Source organism: Polyodon spathula, chromosome 4 (genome assembly GCF_017654505.1).
Source record: "Polyodon spathula isolate WHYD16114869_AA chromosome 4, ASM1765450v1, whole genome shotgun sequence".
Taxonomy (NCBI): domain Eukaryota; kingdom Metazoa; phylum Chordata; class Actinopteri; order Acipenseriformes; family Polyodontidae; genus Polyodon; species Polyodon spathula.
The window spans coordinates 31,640,246-31,663,301 of NC_054537.1; the positions used below are offsets into that span (position 1 = coordinate 31,640,246).

Here is a 23,056-nt window from a genome sequence, read left to right on the forward strand (position 1 = left end):
ATTTTGTGAAGCAGGTATTTTACGAAACATGATTGCAATAAATCCACCTCTTGCAGGTTGCCTGAGCGAATCATTCGTACATTTTTTATTTAAAAAATGAAAGCAAAATTCCAACCATAAAAACTCATTGAATCACATTTGTTCTAAACATTTGCAAATTATTTATTAAGAGGTGAGTTTTCAAGAACTGTGGTCCTGACAAAATTTAAAAGACATAAAAGATAATGTCTCGTCTACACATAAGCTAGTCGAAGTGACATTATAATGTTGTAGCCCTAATAATAATAAAAAAAATACACATTTAAAAAAAAAAAAAAAAAAAAAAATGCTGTTCCTTATCAAGTACGAAATGTAACCATTACCTAATGGCTAATATTCTCCTAAAGACCCATAACCTGAATAATATATCAAAGCTGCTTGTCAGAGCCTGTGACGTTCGCCCCCAACTGCATATAGGGACTGCACACACAGATCTCGTCATCATTTTTCCTTTCAGTGGAACCTAATGGGAGAGCCATAGATGGATGAGTACTTGTTACTTCTAACTGCTTATTACTGCTAATTGTGTGTTACATTATTAAGGCGATTTAATTATTAATATTGTTATTAGTTTATCTAATCACATGTAAATTTGCACACAGCCTGTTGCTTGTTACGTCTCCCAGCGGCCTTGTGCCTCACATGGAGCCGGTAGCTTCTGTCAGCCCTTCCCAGGGATCAAGCAACTTGACTCGGCTGATGTGTTCTTCTCATAGGCTGCGTAGCTCAGGCTTGTGTTTAAAAAAGTTTTGTTTGTTTTCTGTGAGAGTTTATTTTGCAGAAAAACGAGTGCAGCTGCAGGGCTCGAGATAAGCTCTTCGGTTGACACTGTTTACAGTCTCTTCCACAGTATCTCCTTGCCATCTTGGTGCCTGCTTGCAGCACCATTACGAAGGCTTCTCTCAGTATTGTATGTGTACTTACAATAAGAAGAAGCTTATACGATGGGCATCCCTGTATACTGCTTCCTGCGGTAATGCGAACAAGGTTACTGCACCATCTGGTACAAGTCACCAAATTGGTATCGAACTGACCGGTTACCATCCGGTTACCAAATTGTTATCGCTTAAATCGGCTTTCGTGCTTGCAATCACATCTGCTAAGCGGGTGAATGAGATACAAGCATTTTTCAATTGCGAAAGCCTGCTTCATTTTTGCAGAAGCCAGGACAAAAGTTAAGCTTCATACCAGTCCTGCTTTTTTTGTCAAACTGTCTTGGCATTCGACATCAACCAGTGTGTGGAATTGGAGGCTTTCCATCCACCGCCTTTCCAGTCTGCTAGTGCGGGCGCTAGCATATTATGTGGACAGAACATAGAGTTGGAGGCAGTCTGAACAGTCTTTTGTCTGTTATGGGGTGAAGTCCCATGGTAAATGGATCACAGACACAGTCAATACTATGAGTGAGCCAACTTGCCCCCCTCCAAAAAAGCTCACTGCCCATTCCACCAGGGTCATGGCAACGTTGTGGGCTTTGTTCCAGAGTGCATGTGCCGCAGATTTGCAACGCAGCGGTATGCTCTACTCCCCACACTTTTGCCAGGTTCTAGAGACTGAATATTATGGCTCCGCAAAACCCTGGCTTTGGAACTAACGTGTTAACGGTGGCTTCAGGGTCTACCCTTACAACATAAACATAGAGGCGGGTTCTTACTCAATTTTTTTAGCCCTAGCTACTTGTTACGGGAGTTGCTAATGGCAATGTGCAAGGTAACCTTTGGTTTAGCCTTGTAGCATTCCAGTCATTCTGCAGTATTGCCTTGCGATGGCTTTTGTATTCATACCCATTCGTATGTGATAACGAGAGTTAGGTTACAGTGGCTCTCAAAAGCATTTTGACATTTCCACATTTTATTGTGTTACAACATGGAATTAAAATGGATTTAATTAGGAGTTTTTGCCACTGATCAACAGAACAAAAGTCCATAATGTCAAAGCGAAAAATAAAATCTACAAATTGTTCTAAATTAATTACAAATACAAAACAGAAAATAATTGATTGCATAAGTAGTCACCCACTTGAGTCAATATTTGGTAGAGGCACATTTAGCAGCAATTACAGCCATGAGTCTATTTGGATAAGTCTCTACCTGCTCATCTGGACACTGCAATTTTTGCCCATTCTTCTTTGCAAAAGGGCAGGGCTATGACCTTTTTGTTTTTAAGCCACTCCAATGTGGCTTTGGCTGTATGATTGAGGCCTTGTCCTGCTGGAAGATGAATCTTCTCCCAAGTCCCAGGTCTGATGCAGACTTCGGCAGGTTTTCCTCCAGGATTTCTCTGTACTTTGCTGCATCCATTTTGCCCTCTATCTTCATGAGCTTTCCAGGCCCTGACGAGAAACATCCCCATAGCATGATGCTGCCACCACCATGCTTCACGGTAAGGATGGTGTTCTCATGATGATGTGCGGTTTTAGGCTTGCGCCAAACGTAGCGCTTAGTGTTGAGGCCAAAAATCTCTATTTTGGTCTCATCAGACCATAGAATCTTCTTCCACTTGGTCTCAGAGTCTCCCACATGCCTACTGGCAAACTCTAGCCGAGATTTGATGTGAGTTTTTTTCAACAATGGCTTTCTTTTTGTCACTCTCCCATAAAGACCAGTTTTATGAAGCACCTGGGCTATTGTTGCAGTATGCACAGTGTCTCCCAGCTCAGCTGTGGAGGACTGTAACTTCTTTAGGGTTTCCACAGGCCTCTTGGTGGCTTCCCTGACAAGGGTCTTCTCGTCCTGATACTCAGTTTTTGATGATAGCCTTTTCTAGACAGATTCACAGTTGTGCCATATTCTCTCCATTTCTTAATAGTGGACTTTACTGTGCTCCGGGGGATATTCAATGCCTTGGATGTTCTTATATCCTACCCCTGATTGGTGCTTTTGAAGAACCTTATTCCGGGTTTGCTTTGAATGTTCCTTCGTCTTCATGATGTAGTTTTTGTTAGGAAATGTACTAACCAACAGTGGGACCTCGCAGAGACAGGTGTATTTAAACTGAAATCATGTGAAACACGTTAATTTCACACTCCATTCAACTAATTATGTGACTTCTGAAGACAATTGGGGTGAGTACTTATGCAGTCAATTATTTTCTGTTTTGTATTTGTAATTAATTTAGAACAATTTGTAGATTTTATTTTTCACTTTGACATTATGGACTTTTTTGTGTTAATCAGTGGCAAAAACTCCTAATTAAATCCATTTTGATTCCATGTTGTAACACAATAAAATGTGGAAAAGTCCAAGGGGGTGAATACTTTTGAGAGCCACTGTATTATCATAATCCTGGTTCCCTGAAACAGAAATGTAACCATTTCATCTTCAAGATTGCTGCATCTATGATTGCAGCAGGCTTGAAGGAAAAGTGATGATGAGATCTGTGTGTGCTGTGCCTATATGCCCTCGTGGGCGGGCGGGATTGTGTCACAGGCTCTGACGAGCTGCTTTGATGTATTATTCAGGTTCTGGGTCTTTTAGGAGATAAATACCCACTAGTTAATGGTTACATTTCTATTTCAATGAACCAGGGTAATGGTAATACCCTAACGTTCTGTTGAAGCAAAGTTTAAAACGGACATCTCAAATATCTGAATTATCGATGTGACTTAGTCGTATAAGGCTTTTCGTAGACTTTGTGGGTTTCAACAGTCGAAAACCATTCAAGGTATCGTCTTCAATGAGGCAACTTTAACCCTTACCGGTACGTTTATTCAGCACTTGTCAGGTGCGTCAGGTCCAATTTATTTTCACACGCACTGTTTATTTTACACGCACTGTTTTAAAATATTTTTTTTCAGAGTAAAACAAGTTTAAAAGGCATTGAATTGCAAAAGGACACTCATTACTGCATCTCCAGCCAACCATACCTCTTTGTAGATGTGCATACTGATAAATCCTCTCCTGATCACTCGTTTTATCACCAAACTTCAATAATGCAATCCAAGTCATTATTTTATTACTGTAACATCTCAAAAAGCTCTGCAAATGTTAGTGATATTCTTTGAGTGCTGGATGCAGAAGCAGCTATCTCCTTTGTTTATGTTCATGTTATCCATTATCCATGTTATCTATGTGATGCATGGAGCTATCAGATACGCCCTTTTTTCGGCTTCATTCGGCTCCTATCGGTTTCACTTGGCCATTGAAAGGTTTTCTCTGCTTTTTCCGAAAAAAAAAACGACTACAGACCTGTTCATTACGTCTTTTTGATGATGTCGGACAGGGTCCGACATCGGACTGGAAAGGGAAAATTGTATTGTCAGACCTGGTCCGACATAGGACTGCAAAGGGTTAATCAGGGACCAGCAATACAGTACAGACATTCCACATGAACTCAGGACTGGGCGCTTGATGTGTGAGCACCGACAATACAGTACAGATGTTCAACATGAATTCAGGACTGGGCACTTGCTGTGGGAACTGCGTTGCTGCTAAAAATTCCCTCCAGGAAATACTATCTCACAAACTCTTGTGTTGATTCCATTTCAGAATATTCAAAAGTTCCTACTAGAAAAAATGTGTTTTTTCTATTTAAAAAACACATTTTACAACTTATTGGTTTACTTTTAAACATTATATTTAGTTTAACTTTCAGTTGTTAACAATCGGTGTTATTTTCTAATTATTTCAACTTCTACCCCTTGCTTAAACATTTAAATATAACCTATAAATGTTACAGCTGTTTGTCCACTTCGTGACTGCTTATGTTATTACAGTATAACGGGCAGTGTTGTGTGACACACTACCTTTACAGATCCTGCCCTGTGTCGGTGAGATGAGATGATGTTAAAAGTTCCAAAACCACGACTGTGAACGAGCCCGGCTCTTTTACATTGTGGTTTATCCTCCATTCACATGGTGGCATCAAATGCCTGATTTGATTTTTATGCTGCACTGTATTTTTCAATGTGTAGATAATGGCGAATAAAAATGAAGTATGGGGATTTTCTATTTTGTCTATGTCATTTGTGTTTTAAGGTTTTTTTTCAACATTGCATCAATGTGCGACATAAGTGGGCAGTAAAAGTGGTATGACAGAGACAGTTCAAAAGTCAGTGAGCTTTAAAATACAGGAGAAAAAAGATGCTCAGTCAATGTATTTGCCTTACAACAACGTTTCACCTAAGCAGTGAAATGTCAAGGTTTAACAAAATGTTCTTCAGATGTAAAACATTTAATCAAATATAGATAGGAAAGTAGTGTTTCTGCTAGTTCTCTATCAATGAAATTGGCCGGTTTTGTTACAGTATGTTAAATGTCTTTAGGATTTGTCTTATTTGCAACGCTTTTGCAATGCTTTTATGTAATTGCAACACGCAGCAATACAATGTAGCAATTATGAGAATTGCAACTTTGTATATAACTGTGTACCAAACCAGGCTTAAACGAACAGCATACATTTATCCATTTTACAATCTGCTCGCTCTGCTTTAAGGTCTATATGCTTAAAAACACAATTCAAAATAATAATAAAACAATGTCAAATGAAGGACTGGGACTACTATTAGCATCAAACTTATTCCCAAACAACTCCATAGAATAGATCTGATTTCCAGGGCTAGCAGAAACTTCACAGTGTATGAAGACTAAAGTGTTTAAATAAATATGATCATACATGCCTCGTGAGCCCTGGGCATTACAAACATTCCAGGCAGGTTAGCATTCACACAGGGCAAAAAGAATTGATCTGTACTAAGGTCGATTGCCCAAACGAGCCGAGAGCACCTATTTTTCTGATCTCGGATCAGATCGGATCTTTTGCTCTATTGTCCCATTGGACTTGATGTGTGCTGGGTCACCGTTTCGCGCCCAGCCTTGGCCCTGTTGCAGCAGCACTTTCTTCCTACTGCTGCATACTGCACTGTAACCCTTGTAAATTGTGTTGGATAAAGGTGTCTGTTAATTATTATTGTGTGGGATAAAGGTGTCTGTTAATTATTATTGTTGTTGTTATTATTAACAGGCACTTAATCTGCATCAGATTCCACCATCCTAATACTGAAGTTTTGCGAGACGTATCGAAACATTGACACTGTACGTGCCCACACAAAGTGGGGCGTAGCCCCCTCAGATTTGCCTAGCCCCCCTCGGCTCCCTCGCCTGACGCCACCACTGCGGTGCACTGTGCTGCTACCTGATTGGAAAGAATGAAGACACTAATTTCGGGACTGCAGCCAACTGTGCCACCAAGGTTCAGGATAGATTACAGTTGACTGAAGTAATTCCTGACAGTTGTTTCAAGTAATGTGGGAAGATAGGAAAAAGCATAGCAAGTTCCAGTACATGTTACAGGTATTGTTAAATGGAAGTGATATTAATTTGATATTTTAACAAAAAATAGCATTTAGATTCACTGTTTTGTATAACCACAACAATACTTTAAGCACAATTTGTGTTTTTCAGCATAAAGACTCAACCATAACTCAATTGTCTGTGCAGTGTATATCTTCCCATTGTAAGAAATAAAAACAGATCCAGATACCAGTCTTTACAGCACAAACCCGAACGTGGGTGTGATTTGCGTAATGTGGTAAAGGAGTTAAGAAAGATTGCTTTTCTGTTTTCAGTTATTTAATCAGCTTTAGTAGTGGAAAAAAATATTGTGCAAGTGCTGTCATTGCATTGTTTGTTTACAAATCTGTTAGTGGGGCAGTGTTTCCTGTTGAAAGTTTGCTTTCATGACTTAACCCTGAGATATACAGTGCACTAAGGCTGTTTCTCATACCTCTACACTGACTAGGGCTGTGTCCAAAGGTTCGAAGCTTCGCACTAGCTGGGAATTCAAAAGTAGTTTTAAACCTTCGAAGGTTTGTCACGCACTGTATGTTTCTTTTTTTTCTCTATTAACAGAAACCGTTTGACAATGTGTGAATACTATAAATCACACATTAAGTGTCACTTGCATGCAAAAGTCGATCTTTTGGTTTGTTTAGTGCATATTGCTTACACAAAAGTTATTGTATTAAAATCCAACCCAATCGTTATACGTAGCAACTGTATATGGTGCTGCTGCCGTGTGGAGCAGGGTATGTAATCCAAAGCATTGCGGGGTGGTACCTGTAGCGGTTGTAGTGCTTCAGTAAAATATGTACTGAACACCTTGTGTACAAGACAGTGTAAGAGAAGTGCTATGGTAGAATATGTTTGAAACATACAAAATATACACTAACACTAATCATTGTAATTTTGAAAACTGAGCACCGTTCGCCCCTTTAAGATCATTAAATGCATTCACTCAAAATGTATACACAAATGTCTTTTTAATAAAAAACATTTTAATAATCTAACTTATTCAGCACTGTGAAACGTTAGAAACGAATTATCTTTTATTTCTTAAAACAAACAAACAAAAAAAACAAATAGGGACATACCAGTTCCTCTTACCCAGGAACAGTGGTCTGTAGTGTTGATATATTTCATAGTACTGTTGGAAAATGCTGTATTTTTTTACCGATTAAAACAGAAGTTAAATACAGTATAAGTAAATCTAGAGGGTCCACAGCAATAGTTAAGATGAATTAAACATACACACAAACTGTATTCAGCAGTGCATTGCTGTCCGTTTTCTATGGCAGCCGCCTGTTTCCTTGAAGGGGCCTTGAGAGAGCTCTGGTTTCTTGCTGGAAAGAAAAGCAACACATGTTATACATGCATTTTAAACATGCAGACCACTGAGGATTGAACCTTGTCCAATAAGCTTTTTGACAATGGGTTAGACAGGATTAGGGATTTCTGTTGTGTGTAGCAGAACTCTAAATTGTTTCTCGAATTTGTCTACAGGAAGCAATAGCGATTTGCTTTAATTACTGAAAACCTGTTTTGGCGTCCTGTCAGGAAACTGTGACTGAAACATTAAGCACACACAGCCAGACACAAGAAACCCTGCTTGGATCAAATACTCTTCCAGTTTTCTGTTACTTTAAGACTTTTCAAGTTTTGTTTTTATTCTCTCCCTCTAAGTTTACATTTTTAATTCCTTGTTTCTGAAACACTAATCACAAACACACCAAGCCAGACAAAGCCAAACAACATTGATTGTCTGCTGTTGTCTAGGCGTAAATCGTTATTCCTCATGCTTACTGACTAAGCACATTTAAAAAAAAAAAAAAAAAAAAAAAAAAAAAACCTCTTGAAAACTCCTCAAGGCTACTTATGGAGATGTGGTGTGGTGAAGCATATTTAACTTTGTGGAGTATTTCCAGAAGCAATTTTAGTTGTAACTGTTAGTAAGCATGGCAACTAATGATCTAAACAACAATATAGAACACATGTTAAATATAAGGATCCCATTACTGCACCTTTCTTAGGTTTATACCATTTTATCTAAGCAAAGGTACAAGCCCATTTATTTTATAAAGTAATTAAGAATTTTGACTGGAGGTATTTAAAATAGCCTCATCTGTGTAGACATCAGAACTAACTTAGTACATTGTAGTTACTCATTCATTCACTCAAAAGGTAGGTTGATTCCATGTAAATTGTTAGATCTACTTAAAACTACATTATACTAGGCAAGCGTTTCAGTCTTGTACCTAAAGTACATGGTTCATCTACTCTGCGCTCAAAATGTTATGGCATTAACCACAAATTTGATTACAATAGTTTACACTGGACAAATTATATTCTTCTTTCATGCAGGTGAAGCAATAAAAAGTTTAAAAGTTAAAATCGTAAACGAAAAATAAAAGCTTTCAGAGATCTCTGCAACCGAAACACTAAGTACACCAAACTACACGTAGCTCCACGTGAGAAGAGAACAGACGTATTTGAGTATTTTGTGGTTTCGTAGTAGCTTACCAGTATTTCACACATTTAAACAATATAACAATGTGGTTTCATATCTATTTCTAGGTTGCTTCAGGAGATTGCAATGAGGACACAGAAGTCTACAACATCACCCTGAGCACGGGGGATGAATTGACTCTAATGGGACAGGCGGAGATCCTGTATGCAAAAACATCAAGGGAGAAGTCCAGACTCAACACCATCTTTAAGAAGATCGGGAAACTAAACTCCATCAGCAAGCTGGGCCGTGGCAAGATGCCGTGCCTCATCTGTATGAACCACAGGACCAACGAGAGCATCAGCCTCCCTTTCCAGTGTAAAGGCCGCTTCAGCACACGCAGCCCGCTGGAGATCCAAATGCAGGAAGGGGAGCACACCATCCGTAACATTGTTGAAAAGACCAGGCTACCTGTTAATGTCATTGTGCCTAGCACCCCTCCCAGGAACCAGTATGACCTGCATCTCATCCGGGAGGGACACCGGTATAAGTTTGTCAACATCCAGACGAAGACGGTGGTGGTCTGCATCGTGCTGCGCAGCAACAAAATTGTTCCTACCCACTTTCCCCTGCACTTGGCCATGCCACAGTTTACCATTCCAGAAGGCCTTCTGAAAAATGAGTCTTGGCTGGAGACCGCGGTCCACCGATGGTTAAGCTTTTGCCAGGAGCAGTTTGACATTGACGAGTACTCAAGGGCGGTACGGGATGTCCGGGTGGACTGGAACGAAGACTGCAAAAGCCCCAAGAAGAACAGCAGCTGCCCCGGTCACAGCCACATGCCGAGCTCACTCAGCTCCGCCCGTGATGAACTGACTCAGTCCTTCCACAGACTCTCTGTTTGCGTGTACGGAAACAACCTGCACGGCAACAGTGAGGTCAACCTTCAGGGGTGCAAGAACCTCTGTGGGGATTGGGCTTTGCTTTCTCACGATTTCATGCATTGCACTGACTCAGGTGACAGCGGGAGCGACTACCTTTTCCCTGAGGTGACAGAGGATCCCAGACAATCATTTCCAACAAAGTCTGAGATTCCTTATGAGGAGCTGTGGCTGGATCGGGGAGTGGGGAGACACGCTGTACAGACTGTGCCTTGCTCTGCTGTTGAAATGAACAAATGTGATGCCAACAGAAGCTCTGTTCAGTTAAAAGGTACAGCAGCATCTCCTTTGCCTGCCCCAGGGCCAGCCGGCTCTGCTAAGGTTTCTGAAATTTGTGTACCTCCACCTCCAGTGCCTCCAAAGTCTGAAGCTGTAAGTACCTTTTTATCTTTTGGGTAAAAAAAATATACTAGTGTCCACAGACCTCAATAAGTGACCACTGATCAGAAACATTAGATTGCAGAAGTAAACAGGATGAAGCTATATATTAATTAGTTATCAGTTATCATTAAAACCCAGTAAGATGTTCAAACCAATTATTAATAATAATAATAATAATAATAATAATAATAATAATAATAATAATAATAATAATAATAAGGCTGGGAAGCCTATTGTTATTGTTAGTGTTTTTTTTAGTTTTTTTCTTCCCAAAACTTTAACTGCTGCTGCTTCGAGGCTGTTTGAAAACCGTTTGTCCAACAAACTCCAAACTTGGTAGTTATTGTTCCGGTAACAGTGAGATACAAATATGTGAAAATGGTGATATTTTATAAAACAAGATGGCACGTATACGTTTACATTTGAAATTTAAACCTGCGTCAGTTGTCAAACGATTTACTTGACTAACTCCAAACTTCACAAGCATCTTCCCTGATACTGTATCAATACAACTGAATTTTTAAAAATTGTGTTGACCGGAAACGAAAATGGCTGTTTGACGCATTTTTTTTTAGAAACCTTTCGAAATCTTCTTCTTGGGAACCGGTGAAGCGATTGATCTGACACTTGGCATATATCATCAGCATCCAAATCCGCATCAAGTTTGCGAAGCAGAAGTTTCTGCGATAAATTTTAATGTCTAAATGGCTGCCACAAACTTTAATGAAACGCGCACTTAACAGCAAACTGCTGCTATTTGAACACCATTTGACCAACAAACTCCAAACTTGGTAGTTATTGTCCCAGTAACAATGGAATACAAATAGATCAAAATGGTTATGTTTCATAAAACAAGATGGCCACCAGATGTACATTTACGTCCAAAATTTAAAATTGCCTCAGTTGACAAACAATTTACTTGACTAACTCGAAACTTCACAAGCATCACCCTTGACACTGTAGCAATACAACTGACTTTTAAGAAACTGGTGTTAAACCGAAATGGCCGTGTGACGCATTTCTTCTAGAAACCTCCCGAAATGTTCTTCTTGGGCACCGTTGAAGTGATTGATCTGACACTTGGCAGATATTATCAGCATCCAAACTTGCTTGCAAAGCAGAAGTTGCTGTGATACAATTCAATAGTAAAATGGCTCCCGCAAATTTCACCGAAACGCACCCTTAACAGCAAACTCCTTTTATTTGAAAACCGTCTGACCAACAGACTCCAAACTTGGTAGGCATCGTTCTGGTGACAGCAGAATACAAATATGTTAAAATGGTTATGTTTCGTGAAACAATATAGCTGCCAGTCCTACATTTTCTTCTTATATTTAAAACTGCTTCAGTTTAAAAATGGTTCACTTGAGACACTCCAAACTTGAAAACCATCGTGCCTGTGTCGGTACAATTTACATTTTCAAAAATGGCATTTGTGCATTAAACAAGATGGCCGCCTGACGTGTTTAAAAAAGAAAAAAAAAACTTCTTCTGTGGAATTGTTAAGTTGCTGATCTTAAACTTGGAATATTGAGAACTAAACACGCTTAGACAGGTACTGATACTGGGGCTTGGAAGCCGTAAAACTGTCTGGAAGTTCTAGTTATTATTATTATTATTATTATTATTATTATTATTATTATTATTATTATTATGCTTCCAAGCCAAAGGCTGGGAAGACTATTATTATTGTTACTTGTTTTTTTTTTTTTTTTTTTTCTTCCCAAAACTTTAAACTACTACTGCTTCGAAGCTGAGTGACTGATCAGGTTCTGGATACAAGCTGGATAAACTGGCTGTTTGATGGTGAAAAAATTCTGCTGCTGCGTCCTCGCAATTGGCGCCGTGACTCATTTTTCGATAAAACTTTTCGAAATCTTCTTCTTAGGAACCGGTGAAGCGATTGATCTGAAACATGGTGTACATCATCAGCATCCAAGCCCGCATCAAATTTGCGAAGCAGAAGTTGCTGTGATAAATTTTAATGTCAAAATGGCTGCCACAAATCTTATCGAAACACGCCCTTAACAGCAAACTGCTGCTATTTGAACACCGTTTGACCAACAAACTCCAAACTTGGTAGTTATTGTCCCAGTAACATACAAATATGTCAAAATGGTTATGTTTTATAAAACAAGATGGCCACCAGGTGTATGTTTACGTCTGAAATTGAAAACTGCCTCAGTTGACAAACGGTTTACTTGACTAAATCGAAACTTCACAAGCATCATCCCTGACACTGTAACAATACAACTGACTTTTAAGAAACTCTCGTTAAACAAGATGGCTGCCTGGCGCATTTTTGAAAAAAAAAAAAAAAAACTTTCAAAATCTTCTGTGGAACAGTTGAAGTTGCTGATTTTAAACTTGGCTCATTGAGAACTAAACACGCTTAGACCGGTACTGATACTGGGGGTTCGGAGCCATAAAACTGCCTGGCAGTTCCAGTTATTATTATTATTTATTTTAATTTTAATTTTTTAATTTTATTTATTTATATTTTAACTACAGATGTACGGCTGACATTTAACTGTTCTCATTTCTGTCCTTTGTCTTTATTCTGAAGAATATGCAGTGCAGAGAATTCATTTTAATGTCGACTGCCTCCTTTTCAAGAACTGTGTAGACTAGTTATTGTTGTGTGGGAGAATTTTACACACGAAAGTTGTCAAGGTTATGTCACCATTGATTTTCAAAAGACTCTTGACCTAGTTTGAACTGTGTGAAATTGCAGGTGGGTAATTGTTTAATGTATTAACCCCTTAATATCCCGCACTATTGGATAAATGTTTTACAGATATAGAAACAATGTAAAGTGTGATTGACACCACTACATATGTCCCTGCAGGGGCTAATAGCACATAAGTTAAAGCTTTGAGAAAAAGACACACTAGGTCCTATTAAAACAGTAGTGGATCTAAATGCTATAATCATTAAAATGGGATGCTTTTGTTTACATATTTATGTAGAGAAATAAGCTAAAGAGAGTCACATGCACATTGTTTGATGTCTGATTTTGATTACACTGATATACAAAGAGCCCTATTTGTTCATTTTGTGAGTTCCTTGACTCTTAAGTCCAGAATAAACCTTGCAGTACCTCTTGTACATTACTATTTATTAGCTACATGACAACACTTTTGCAAGCCTTAAGCAGCATGTGTGCCCTGTGAACCAGTGCCGAGCTCTGTTCTTAAGCCTGCTGCATGGCTGGCATTGAGGGATTTGAATGTAGTACCCATTGTCTCACCCCGAGTGTGATCACTGCTACCCTCCCTATTCTATGGTGCTCCGCAAACTAAAATACTGGGACTCTTAAAGATCAATGTTAACAATGTTTTGAGGTAAATCATCTATCAGGAACTGGACCAGATTGCCTCCTCCTCGTTCATAAATGTTCTTATGTTCTTATCTCGCTTCAGATCATGGCCTCCTAGCCGTGACGTAATGACTTTTATCACAAGATTTATGAGGCCACAGGGCATTTGAATACCTCTGTATTAACCTTGCAGCTTTCAGTAATACATAACACCCATGTAAGGAAACCATGTAAACCATTGCACCCACAAAATAGACGATTCAGTTGTTTAAATGTGGTCATATCTCCATCCTTTGGGTTCACATTCATAAACGTATGTAGTAAAGGAAATCCCACCTCTGACTCACTGTGTGACCCTGAGCAAGTCACTTAACCTCCTTGTGCTCCATCCTGTTGATGAGATGTTAAATCAATGTCCTATTGTGAGTGACTCTGCATGTAATGCACAGTTCACATCCTACCTCTGTAAAGCACTTTGTGTAGTGGTCCACTGTGAAAAGCACTATATAAAAATAAAAATAAAGATATTATTATTATTATTATTATTATTATTATTATTATTATTATTATTATTATTTTACTGTACACAAGGTATACAATACACATGGCCTCTGTATTCTAGTAGATAGTTTTGTGTGTTGAGAGTCTATGGTAGACAGCCATGCAACAACAGGGATGTAGTTTTTTTGGTATATATTTGGAAAAAACAGAATTACATTTGCAAGTTGACTGATTTAGATTGCCTTAATGCAGAATTACAAAACAAAAATGACCCCTATCTTATTTTACCGCTTGTTTTTTTATTCTAAATTCTTTTTAAAAAATATTTTTTTTATGCGACCATAAAAAAAAAAATAAAACAATATGGAGACCCTAACAGATGTAATGCCAACAGGCTTTATCTCTGGAACAGGTTTTTTTTGCTGTTGTTTTCTTCCAAGCCCATCTGTTTGAAACTGGTGACCCAAGTTTTAATTTTCAAAATGGAGTTAAGAACTATGCTGATTGATATTGAAAATGACATGATACATCATCTTTTATTACCGATGCACTAATGCAACACCCTTGCTTAAAACATTTATAATTTCAGTCGTTTACGTTTTTATTTACATTTATTGTTACAGATTATGAAGATGAATATGAAACCATAATCAAGGAGTATAACACAGATTCTGATTAAATTAGGTTACTAACAAAGTACATTTTTAATAACATATTTTGAAATTACCTACTTTATTTTGAAGCATACAAGTTTTGTGACTCACTGTAAAAGTTCATATGTTGTGTGTCAGCTGTCTTATAGTATACTGTACCGTTTGAGAAGTCTGAACTACTCAGCTTTGTTTCCCAAACTCCACCAGCACCACAAACTGAATTGCTTATATCTCTGGGGGGTGATGTATGTGCCCTGACACTGAGTAAATTGGAAATGAGTTGTTGGAATTGTTTGTTCAGTTTGGCTATATTTGTAATATACATGTGTTAACAACACATTCTGCTTAACTTTACATTTCTTTGTAACATCACAATTACAACTATATATTATTAATATTGTGTATTCTATTACTGTACTCCACTTACAAGGCAAGACAGGACTTTTAGTATTTCTTCATAGTGTTGTATATATTATTTTGAAGTTTAAAACATATACTCATCATTGCAATACATTTACACATGTGCAACCCCATCAAATCACTGGTGGTGTCAAGACAGGGCCCAATCCAAACTACCATAAAGCTTTTACTTTTAACCTTCAAAAAGGGCTGCTAAATGATACACGGCAGAAAAAATATGCAAGTTTGATCATTTTAAGATGGTATTTGAAAATGCACATAGCTGAACAAAAAATTGAACACAACAAGAAATCTATGCAGACAATTCATAGATAACAATTACCGATAAATAAATGCCGGACCTTCTTGGACAGTACAGTAAGAACATAAGAAAGTTTACCAACGAGAGGAGACAATTCGGTCCATCTTGCTTGCTTGGCTGTTAGTAGCTTATTGATGCCAGAATCTCATCAAGCAGCTTCTTGAAGGATCCCAGGGTATCAGCTTCAACAACATTACTATATGACCTTTGGGACCCAGTACATCGATTTGTGTGAGAGAGGGTGTGACATCTGCAAAGTCATAGAAAACTATCCAGTCAGATTCAGTTACTAATACACTGTACAGTGCTGTATGTCTGTAATAAGCTCTGTGTTGAGCTGAGGGTTTACTTAGAAATGCATTTACTGTACTGTGCTGCCTATTGTGGGAACTGCTCATGGAGGCATTTGAAGCTTTTTATATGCCATTCCCAAGTATTGCTTTTTTTGCGACATTGTGTTTCTACTGGCTGTTTCTGTGATTCTTGCTTTTCCAGCCTACTTTCCTGCTTTACAAATCCCTCTCCATGGCTTCAGATTCAAAACTAGAGCTATCAGAAGAGGAGGGCCAAATCTGTGAATAATGGCATTCCTCAGAAACCGTAGAATTCTCAGTCTTCCACCGTTTCACCATATTCTGCAGCTACGTAGTCATCATACTTATTATAAACAGACTGTTAAAGTGAGCTGAAATATAGAACTTTGCTGTTCAGTTCTAGTTTTGTTAAATTAAATTAACAGATGTTTTGTCACCTTCTAGGAGTTAATTAAAGACCACCATTGCTGGTAGCGTCACATGACATTATTGTTTACTTTTTGTTTGTGTTTATTAATTAAATCCTGTGCGCTTGTGTCAGCGTAACAACATCAATCTCCCTACATCAGTCTCTTGTGTCTTCTCTTCGGCCATCTGAGGCAGGACACTAGCACAGTTTGATATATTAAATTGGAAGTACTTAACCCATACATTGTTTGATATGATTATGTTTACTTGATTTACATTCTTATAAGCCATTATTAATTTAATACAAATACTAAACACATAAGATGCTAGCATTTCTGCAGTATTTTGGACTACCTATAGCAATCCTTAATAATATGAGTAACAACTAGATCACCATGACCTACTTCCACTACACCGTATACACGTTAAAATGTAAGTCTGAAATGCATTCAGAAACTACTAAATAATGTACAAAATAGATGCTCCTGAGTGGTGCATCCAGAAAAGGCGCTCTGCGTGAAGTGCAGGATGTACCCTTTAGCCTGGAGATCTCAGGTTTGAATCCAGGCTATGTCATTGCCGACTGTGACCGAGGGTTCCTAGGGGGCGGTGCACAATTGGCTGAGCTGTGCCCGGGTAGGGGTTCACCACGCACCAGTGATCTCTGTGGCTGATAGAGCGCCTGTAGGTCTGCAGTGGAGCCATTCAGATCTGTGTTGTCCTTCAGGCACTATGGGTCTGGTGGCTTTGCTGTTCACCTGTTGAGTTCACCTTTCAGCTTGACAATGAGCCAAAGTACACAGCCAAAGCTACACTGGAGTGGCTAAGGAACAGAAAGGTAAATGTCCTTGAGCGGTCCAGTCAGAGCCCCGACCTAAATCTAATCTAAAATTTGTGGCATGACTTGTCCATCAAAGCTCCCCAAGGAACTTGACAGAGCTTGAACAGTTTTGTAAAGAAGAATGGCCTAATACTGCCAAATCTTGGTTTGCAAAGTTGGTAGAGACCTATCCCAACAGATTCACAGCTGTAATTGCTGCCAAAGGTGATTCCACCAAGTATTAACTCATGGGGGGTGGAGACTTATCCAATTATGATCTTTCAGTTTTGTATTTTTAATATATAATTTTTTTCTCAATAAAAACTTTTTTTCCCTTTAACAGTGTGGAGTATGGTGTATAGATAAGTGGGAAAAAAAATCCTCATTTAAATGCATGAAACTCTGAGGCACTGACACAACAAAATGTGAAAAAAGTTGAAGGGGGTGTTGACTTTCTATAGGCACTGTGTGTATCGGAAGTCATTTACCAGCCATCTTGAAAATGAGCATAAGTAATTGTGGTGGCAATGCCCACATATCTGAGATTGTTCTCAGTGTTAAGGAGTAAATTTCTACAACTTTTCATACTTGTATCACAAAATTAGCAATTCTTTTGCATATCTACTCCATTATTCGTGTCAGAACGAGGAGAACAACTTGTGCAACTCAGTAATCCCCAATGACTACTGGATATTCCATTTCTTGTTGACCTCACCGAGCAAATGAACATTTAAAATAAGAAACTCTAAGGGTCAAAGCAGATCGTAATACTAATGGATGAAGAGGTGAGAGCTTTCAAGCAAAGCTAAATTTTGTTCGCTTCACTGCATGCCGAGAGATTCAAGAGTTATACAAAGATGAATTTGATGATGAAGACTACAAGCGCTGCAGTGAAAAACTAGCAAACTTGATAAAATAATTTGATTGTCGATTTCAAAACTTCCAGACTCATCGAAACATCTTTCAGTTATTTGCAAACCTGTAATGTGACCACAGCCCTGCCAGATATTCAAATGGAGCTGATCGGTTTTCAGTGCAAACAACATCTCAAGGGTGAATTCAACGAAGTGCCACAGCAACATTTCTACCAGTATGTTCCAGTCAATGACTCCCCAAATTGTCAGAACCTTTTTTGTCAGTTTATTTGGAGGCACTTACATTTGCGAGCAGCTCTTGTCGACAATTAACCTTAACACACTTATAAAATGGCTTTCTTATCTTAGTGGGTTTTAATGTAACTTTAAAATTGCTGCTTTTGTATTATGTGTATACTGTTATTTAAATGGTCTGACTGTGGCAGTTGTATGTGTGACATGCTATACAAATGTATTGTGGTTTGTTCTTGGTTTGCAATGCTTTTGTATAAAAAGCACTATATAAATGCAATAAATACAGTGGCTCTCAAAAGTATTCACCCCCCTTGGACTTTTCCACATTTTATTGTGTTATAACATGGAATCAAAATTGACTTATTTAGGAGTTTTTGCCACTGATCAACACAAAAAAAGTCCATAATGTCAAAGTGAAAAATAAAATCTACAAATTCTTCTAAGTTAATTACAAATACAAAACAGCAAATAATTGATTGCATAAGTATTCACCCCCTTTGCTATCACACACCTAAATAAGGGGGGTGAATACTTTTGAGAGCCACTGTAAATAAATCAAAACACAGATCAAGACTTACACCTTTATAGTTCGTCAGTATCTTTATTTCCAGAGGTGTTAAAAACATTTGGAATATAAGTTAAATATTGAGACTTACTATACTGTGAGATTTCCATTGAAAGTAAAATATTCTTCTATTTCCTCCATTATATTACATTTGTATATATATATATATATATATAGTTTCTGTTCTAGGGAAGCTGCTTCTAGTTATATCTGCCTATTTTTGTACTATAAAATACATTAAGTAATATGTTGATTAATTGATTGAACCCGTGCCTGCATACTTCTTTTCAAAATGTCCACTCTAATGCATTGATAGGGTAAGGATTATTGCCCACATTGTGAAACAGCTAACACAGCAATAACGAACCATGATGCAGTGATTTAGAAGACAAACCCCAGTGCACTAGAGCAGCCATTTTCAAAATAGCGTTGAAACAGACTTTAAGTATAAAGTTGTCAGGATGTTAACAATGAAAAGAGCAATTATAGGTATGTTATTTAAATAGTTGTAGCAAGGCTGAAAAATACAAAATCCTTTCTTTCCTATGTTGTCCTCAGACTACCTTCTCTTCCATAGTTCTTCTTGAGTAACCAAGCGTGACACTTTCTCTTTCACTTGCTCTGTTCTTTAATATTATTATTTATTTTTAATATTCTAGCTTGTTTTTCTCTTTTTAAAAAAAATAAGCATTTAAAAAAAAGTATAATGGTATAAAACAGACAAGAAAATGAAATTTGAAGTTACTTTAACTAACCAAATCAAAAATATATTGCATATAATTGACCTAGCCCAATTAAAACAAAAATGCAACCCAAATGAACCTGTTTAAACTTCTGTTTAACAAGAAAATGTTGAATGTGTTTCCCCAAGGTAAAAGAAGAATGCAGACTTCTGAATGTCCCGCCTGTTCCCCCACGGAGCTCCAAGCCAGCGTCCACGAGCCCTTCCGTCCCTTCACGCACAGCCCAGCTCCGGCAGCAGCAAACACGCTCCCCCAGCCCCACGCTGTCCTACTACTCGTCAGGACTTCACAACATGTGAGCAGGCCAGGCTACGCATGTCTGTGTGCCTATGTATATCTATAAAGAAACTAAATATTCTAAAATCGTTACTATTTTAGAAGCAATGTAGCTGACTATTCTGTTTATATGATAAGCGTCCGGGAGGCGCTCAGTTTAGGTATGGAATCATGAACATGTATTCCAATTCATTGTTTTCTTCTCGTTATTATTTATTCGTTAAAATGGTTGAAATATAAAGCGCTGCGATACTCATTTGCTTTTTCCACATCTCTTTGCAGTATTGTCACAGAAAAAGATGCCCCCCAGCCAGCTGAACAAAATCCGGTTTGCTACCCATGTAATTGGATGAAGCCAGATTCAACAGACAATGACAAGTCACCCTTCGGGAGCCCAACTTTCGAAAGCGTTCCTTCCAGATCATCTTGGCCTAACAACTTTTGTGGAGCGACGGATTCCCATGGTATTAATGATTTCTTGCCTGTTCAGTGTCGCAGTTATTACAGCTACCCACGGCAGAAGACACCGGGTACCCCAAAGGGAAACATTCCAGCATCCTTTGATGTCAGTGGAAACGAGTTCTCTGAAGGATGTGCTTCACCACCTAAAACAGACGAGGCAGCCATCATCGTTCCAGGCTGCCACAAATCTGCAACTTACTCAATGGAATCATACACAGACAAGACCTTAGCAGAATGTAGCACAGCTCAAAGTCAGTCATGCCCTATCTTGCCTCCAAGAGCACCCAAATTGAATGAAGAAAAACTGAGTACAGAAGTTTCATTTTTACCATCAACCATTGATGGTTCAGAGGAAGAACCTCAGACTTGTTCAGCAGACACAGCAGGGGGTAACTTACTTAGCAACAAGGGCACACCGGACATCTTTTCTATTTCATATCCATTTTCGTCTCCACTGCATCTTCAGTTGGCACCAAGGTCTTGTGGAGACGGGTCGCCATGGCAGCCGCCCTCTGACCTCTCTGAACTGTCAGTTGAAGAAGTGTCAAAATCCCTCCGGTTTATAGGCCTGTCTGAAGATGTGGTGTCCTTATTCGTCACAGAAAAGATTGATGGAAATTTACTTGTACAGCTTACAGAGGAGATTCTGTCAGAGGACTTTAAGCTGAGCAAACTGAAAGTAAAGAAACTCATACAATTCATTAGTGGGTGGCGGCCTAAGATGTAGAATAAGGGCGAGAGATGGGGCAGACCAGTCTTTAGAAAAAAAATGCTGCAAATGCTGATTCTACTTCAGCAGCCTGTGTTGCACTGCACAACTTTGTATTAATATTGGTTCAGAGGTTAAATACTATGCAGATTCAGGTACCAATCTTTGCAAGCTGTTTTGTATGCCAGTAGTATAGAAATAGATTAACATGATGCTATATAAGTGTGCCTTGTGCATTACTGCATATGTCATAACACATTGTTTTTAGTCCCAGGTTAAAATTAAAGTGTTATACTTGTCCAGAACCACGAACCAAAGCTTTGTACTGTACAAATACAAATGTATTTCTGCAAGAGAAAAGATTCTCTGGTTGAAGATGAATAAATGTTAAGAAAATAACAATCAAATAAATCTGTAATTAGTTTGCTTTTTAGATACTATGTGTTTATTTCATGTTATTATTTCAAGAATCAGATTGTTTTTAAAGAACATCTTAGTTAATTCTCCTTTTGTCCATATATGCATTCTGCTTCCTGAGCTTATAGCTGTAGGAGTATGTATAGTAGCTTTAAATTAGGGCTGTCAGTCGATTACAATTTTTGATCAGTTAATTTATGGGCATTAGTTGATTCGGTAGATTAATCTGTGCACATTTTTAATAAAGGTAACGATCTTATAGAGGCTGTCCCGCATAGTAATACTAAAAAATAAATAGAATCTAAAATAAAATTTAAAAAAATAGAAAAAGCCCAATAGGAATTTGTTCTTTTTAACAACATTTTTATTATTGTTTTTATTTTAGTAAATGTAACACATTTGCACAGAACAACCTTTCTTTCGGGCCAGTGTCAGTCACATACCTGAAAACACAAGACAGCTGAGCTGTGTTTCCAACATCGGTTGTTTAATCTACCATTGCAGCTGCGTACTTGGCTTCCTGTACTTCTGCATCTAGCAGAACCGGAGGCACCAAAGAGATTAAACCATTCGGAATCTTGTTACAGATACACGAGAATACTGTGGCTATTGACAAGCGATTGCTTAATTTGCTGTCATAGTCAGAAATTAGAGAAAGTAATTCCACATAATGACCTCTATTTGAGGAATTGGTGCCTTCATCGTGCCCTCTGAATGCCAGTTCCTGCTTGCCAAGGTAAACGACAAAGTCAATTAAGCGTTTAAGAACCTCATAATTTTTTTTCTTACTTGGTCATTGTGATGTATTGTATCCCTACTCTTCTGCTCATCCAGTTAAACATCTGTCCAGGTTTATCCAAAAGTTTTGAGTGTTACAGTGGCTTGCCAGTGACTTTGGGAATGCTCATGCTTTAGTGTCGATAGACATCCTAGATTGCTGTAGCCAATGCTGTTCCATATCGCCTTTTCTGTACTGAACAAAATACAGTTCCAGCAGTATACCTTTTTTTTAATTGACCGCTACCGGGAAGCCACAGATACCTTTAATAATTTGAATTTTGGAAGTGGTGAGTATATCCCTTCCCTTCCTGTGTCAGTTTAGGTATTTATGGTGTATACCTCCATTTTTTTATGAGAAATTGATTCGTAACCAAATCGACTATAATGTCTCTTGTCTTATGACATTTTTTAATTAATTTGTAAAAAGCAATTTTAAATATTACTTTGAAGTTCTCAATATAATTCTCAATAATGGTCTCTATAATAAGCAATACTGTGTGAAATTCAGCTATTCATTCACCCTACCCTGGCATATGTATGTCCTGCATCTGCTCACTAATGATTGGACAGCTGAAAACCAGGGTAGATCTTTGACTATCCAATTGGTTAAACTCCCAATTATGTCATGCCTTTGCTCACTCATGATTGGACACCTGCATAACAAGGGGAAGGTATTTGACTCTCCCATTGGTTAAACCTACTAAAGACCTTCAACTGTTTAAATCCCGCCTCTGCTCACTTATGATTGGACTGTCGCGGAGAAAATTCACAACTTCTATTGGTTGATTTTATTTTATATACAAAAATAAATTCTGCGCTATTTAAATTGTAAAAAAATAAAAATAAAAATAAATGTATCTGCGATCTGCTGTAGTCGATTCGATTAATCTGTTAATCGGAGCAGCCCTATTTTAAATGTCATTTAAAAAATGTTTTTATTTGTATTTATTTATTTGTTTATTTATTTATTTATTTTTTGCATTAAAATTGCTATTTTAAATGATTTGATATTGGAGCAGCAGAACCCAGAATCGCTCACACTGTTTGAAGCTTCTTTAAGTTACACCCCTAAGGGTTGTGCAACTCTTTTTTTGCACTTGCTCACAACCTGACTGCTTACAGTCATTCAAAAGGGGGGAACAGAAACTAATCTGCTAATATCCAACTTTATTTATGG

At 38.1% G+C, this 23,056-nt stretch overlaps 1 protein-coding gene across 1 annotated transcript in view; it reads left to right on the plus strand.

The window, feature by feature from the left end:
• LOC121314424 (GRB2-associated and regulator of MAPK protein 1-like) overlaps positions 1-21,108 on the plus strand; it is a 62,338-nt gene extending 41,230 nt beyond the window's left edge. Inside the window, exons 4-6 of the mRNA XM_041247691.1 lie at positions 8,889-10,073; positions 19,364-19,530; positions 19,794-21,108. Coding sequence (XP_041103625.1) covers positions 8,889-10,073; positions 19,364-19,530; positions 19,794-20,700 — 2,259 coding nt within the window. The 3' untranslated portion in view covers positions 20,701-21,108. The remainder of the gene's footprint in view (positions 1-8,888; positions 10,074-19,363; positions 19,531-19,793) is intronic.
• The last annotated feature ends 1,948 nt before the right edge of the window (positions 21,109-23,056 follow it).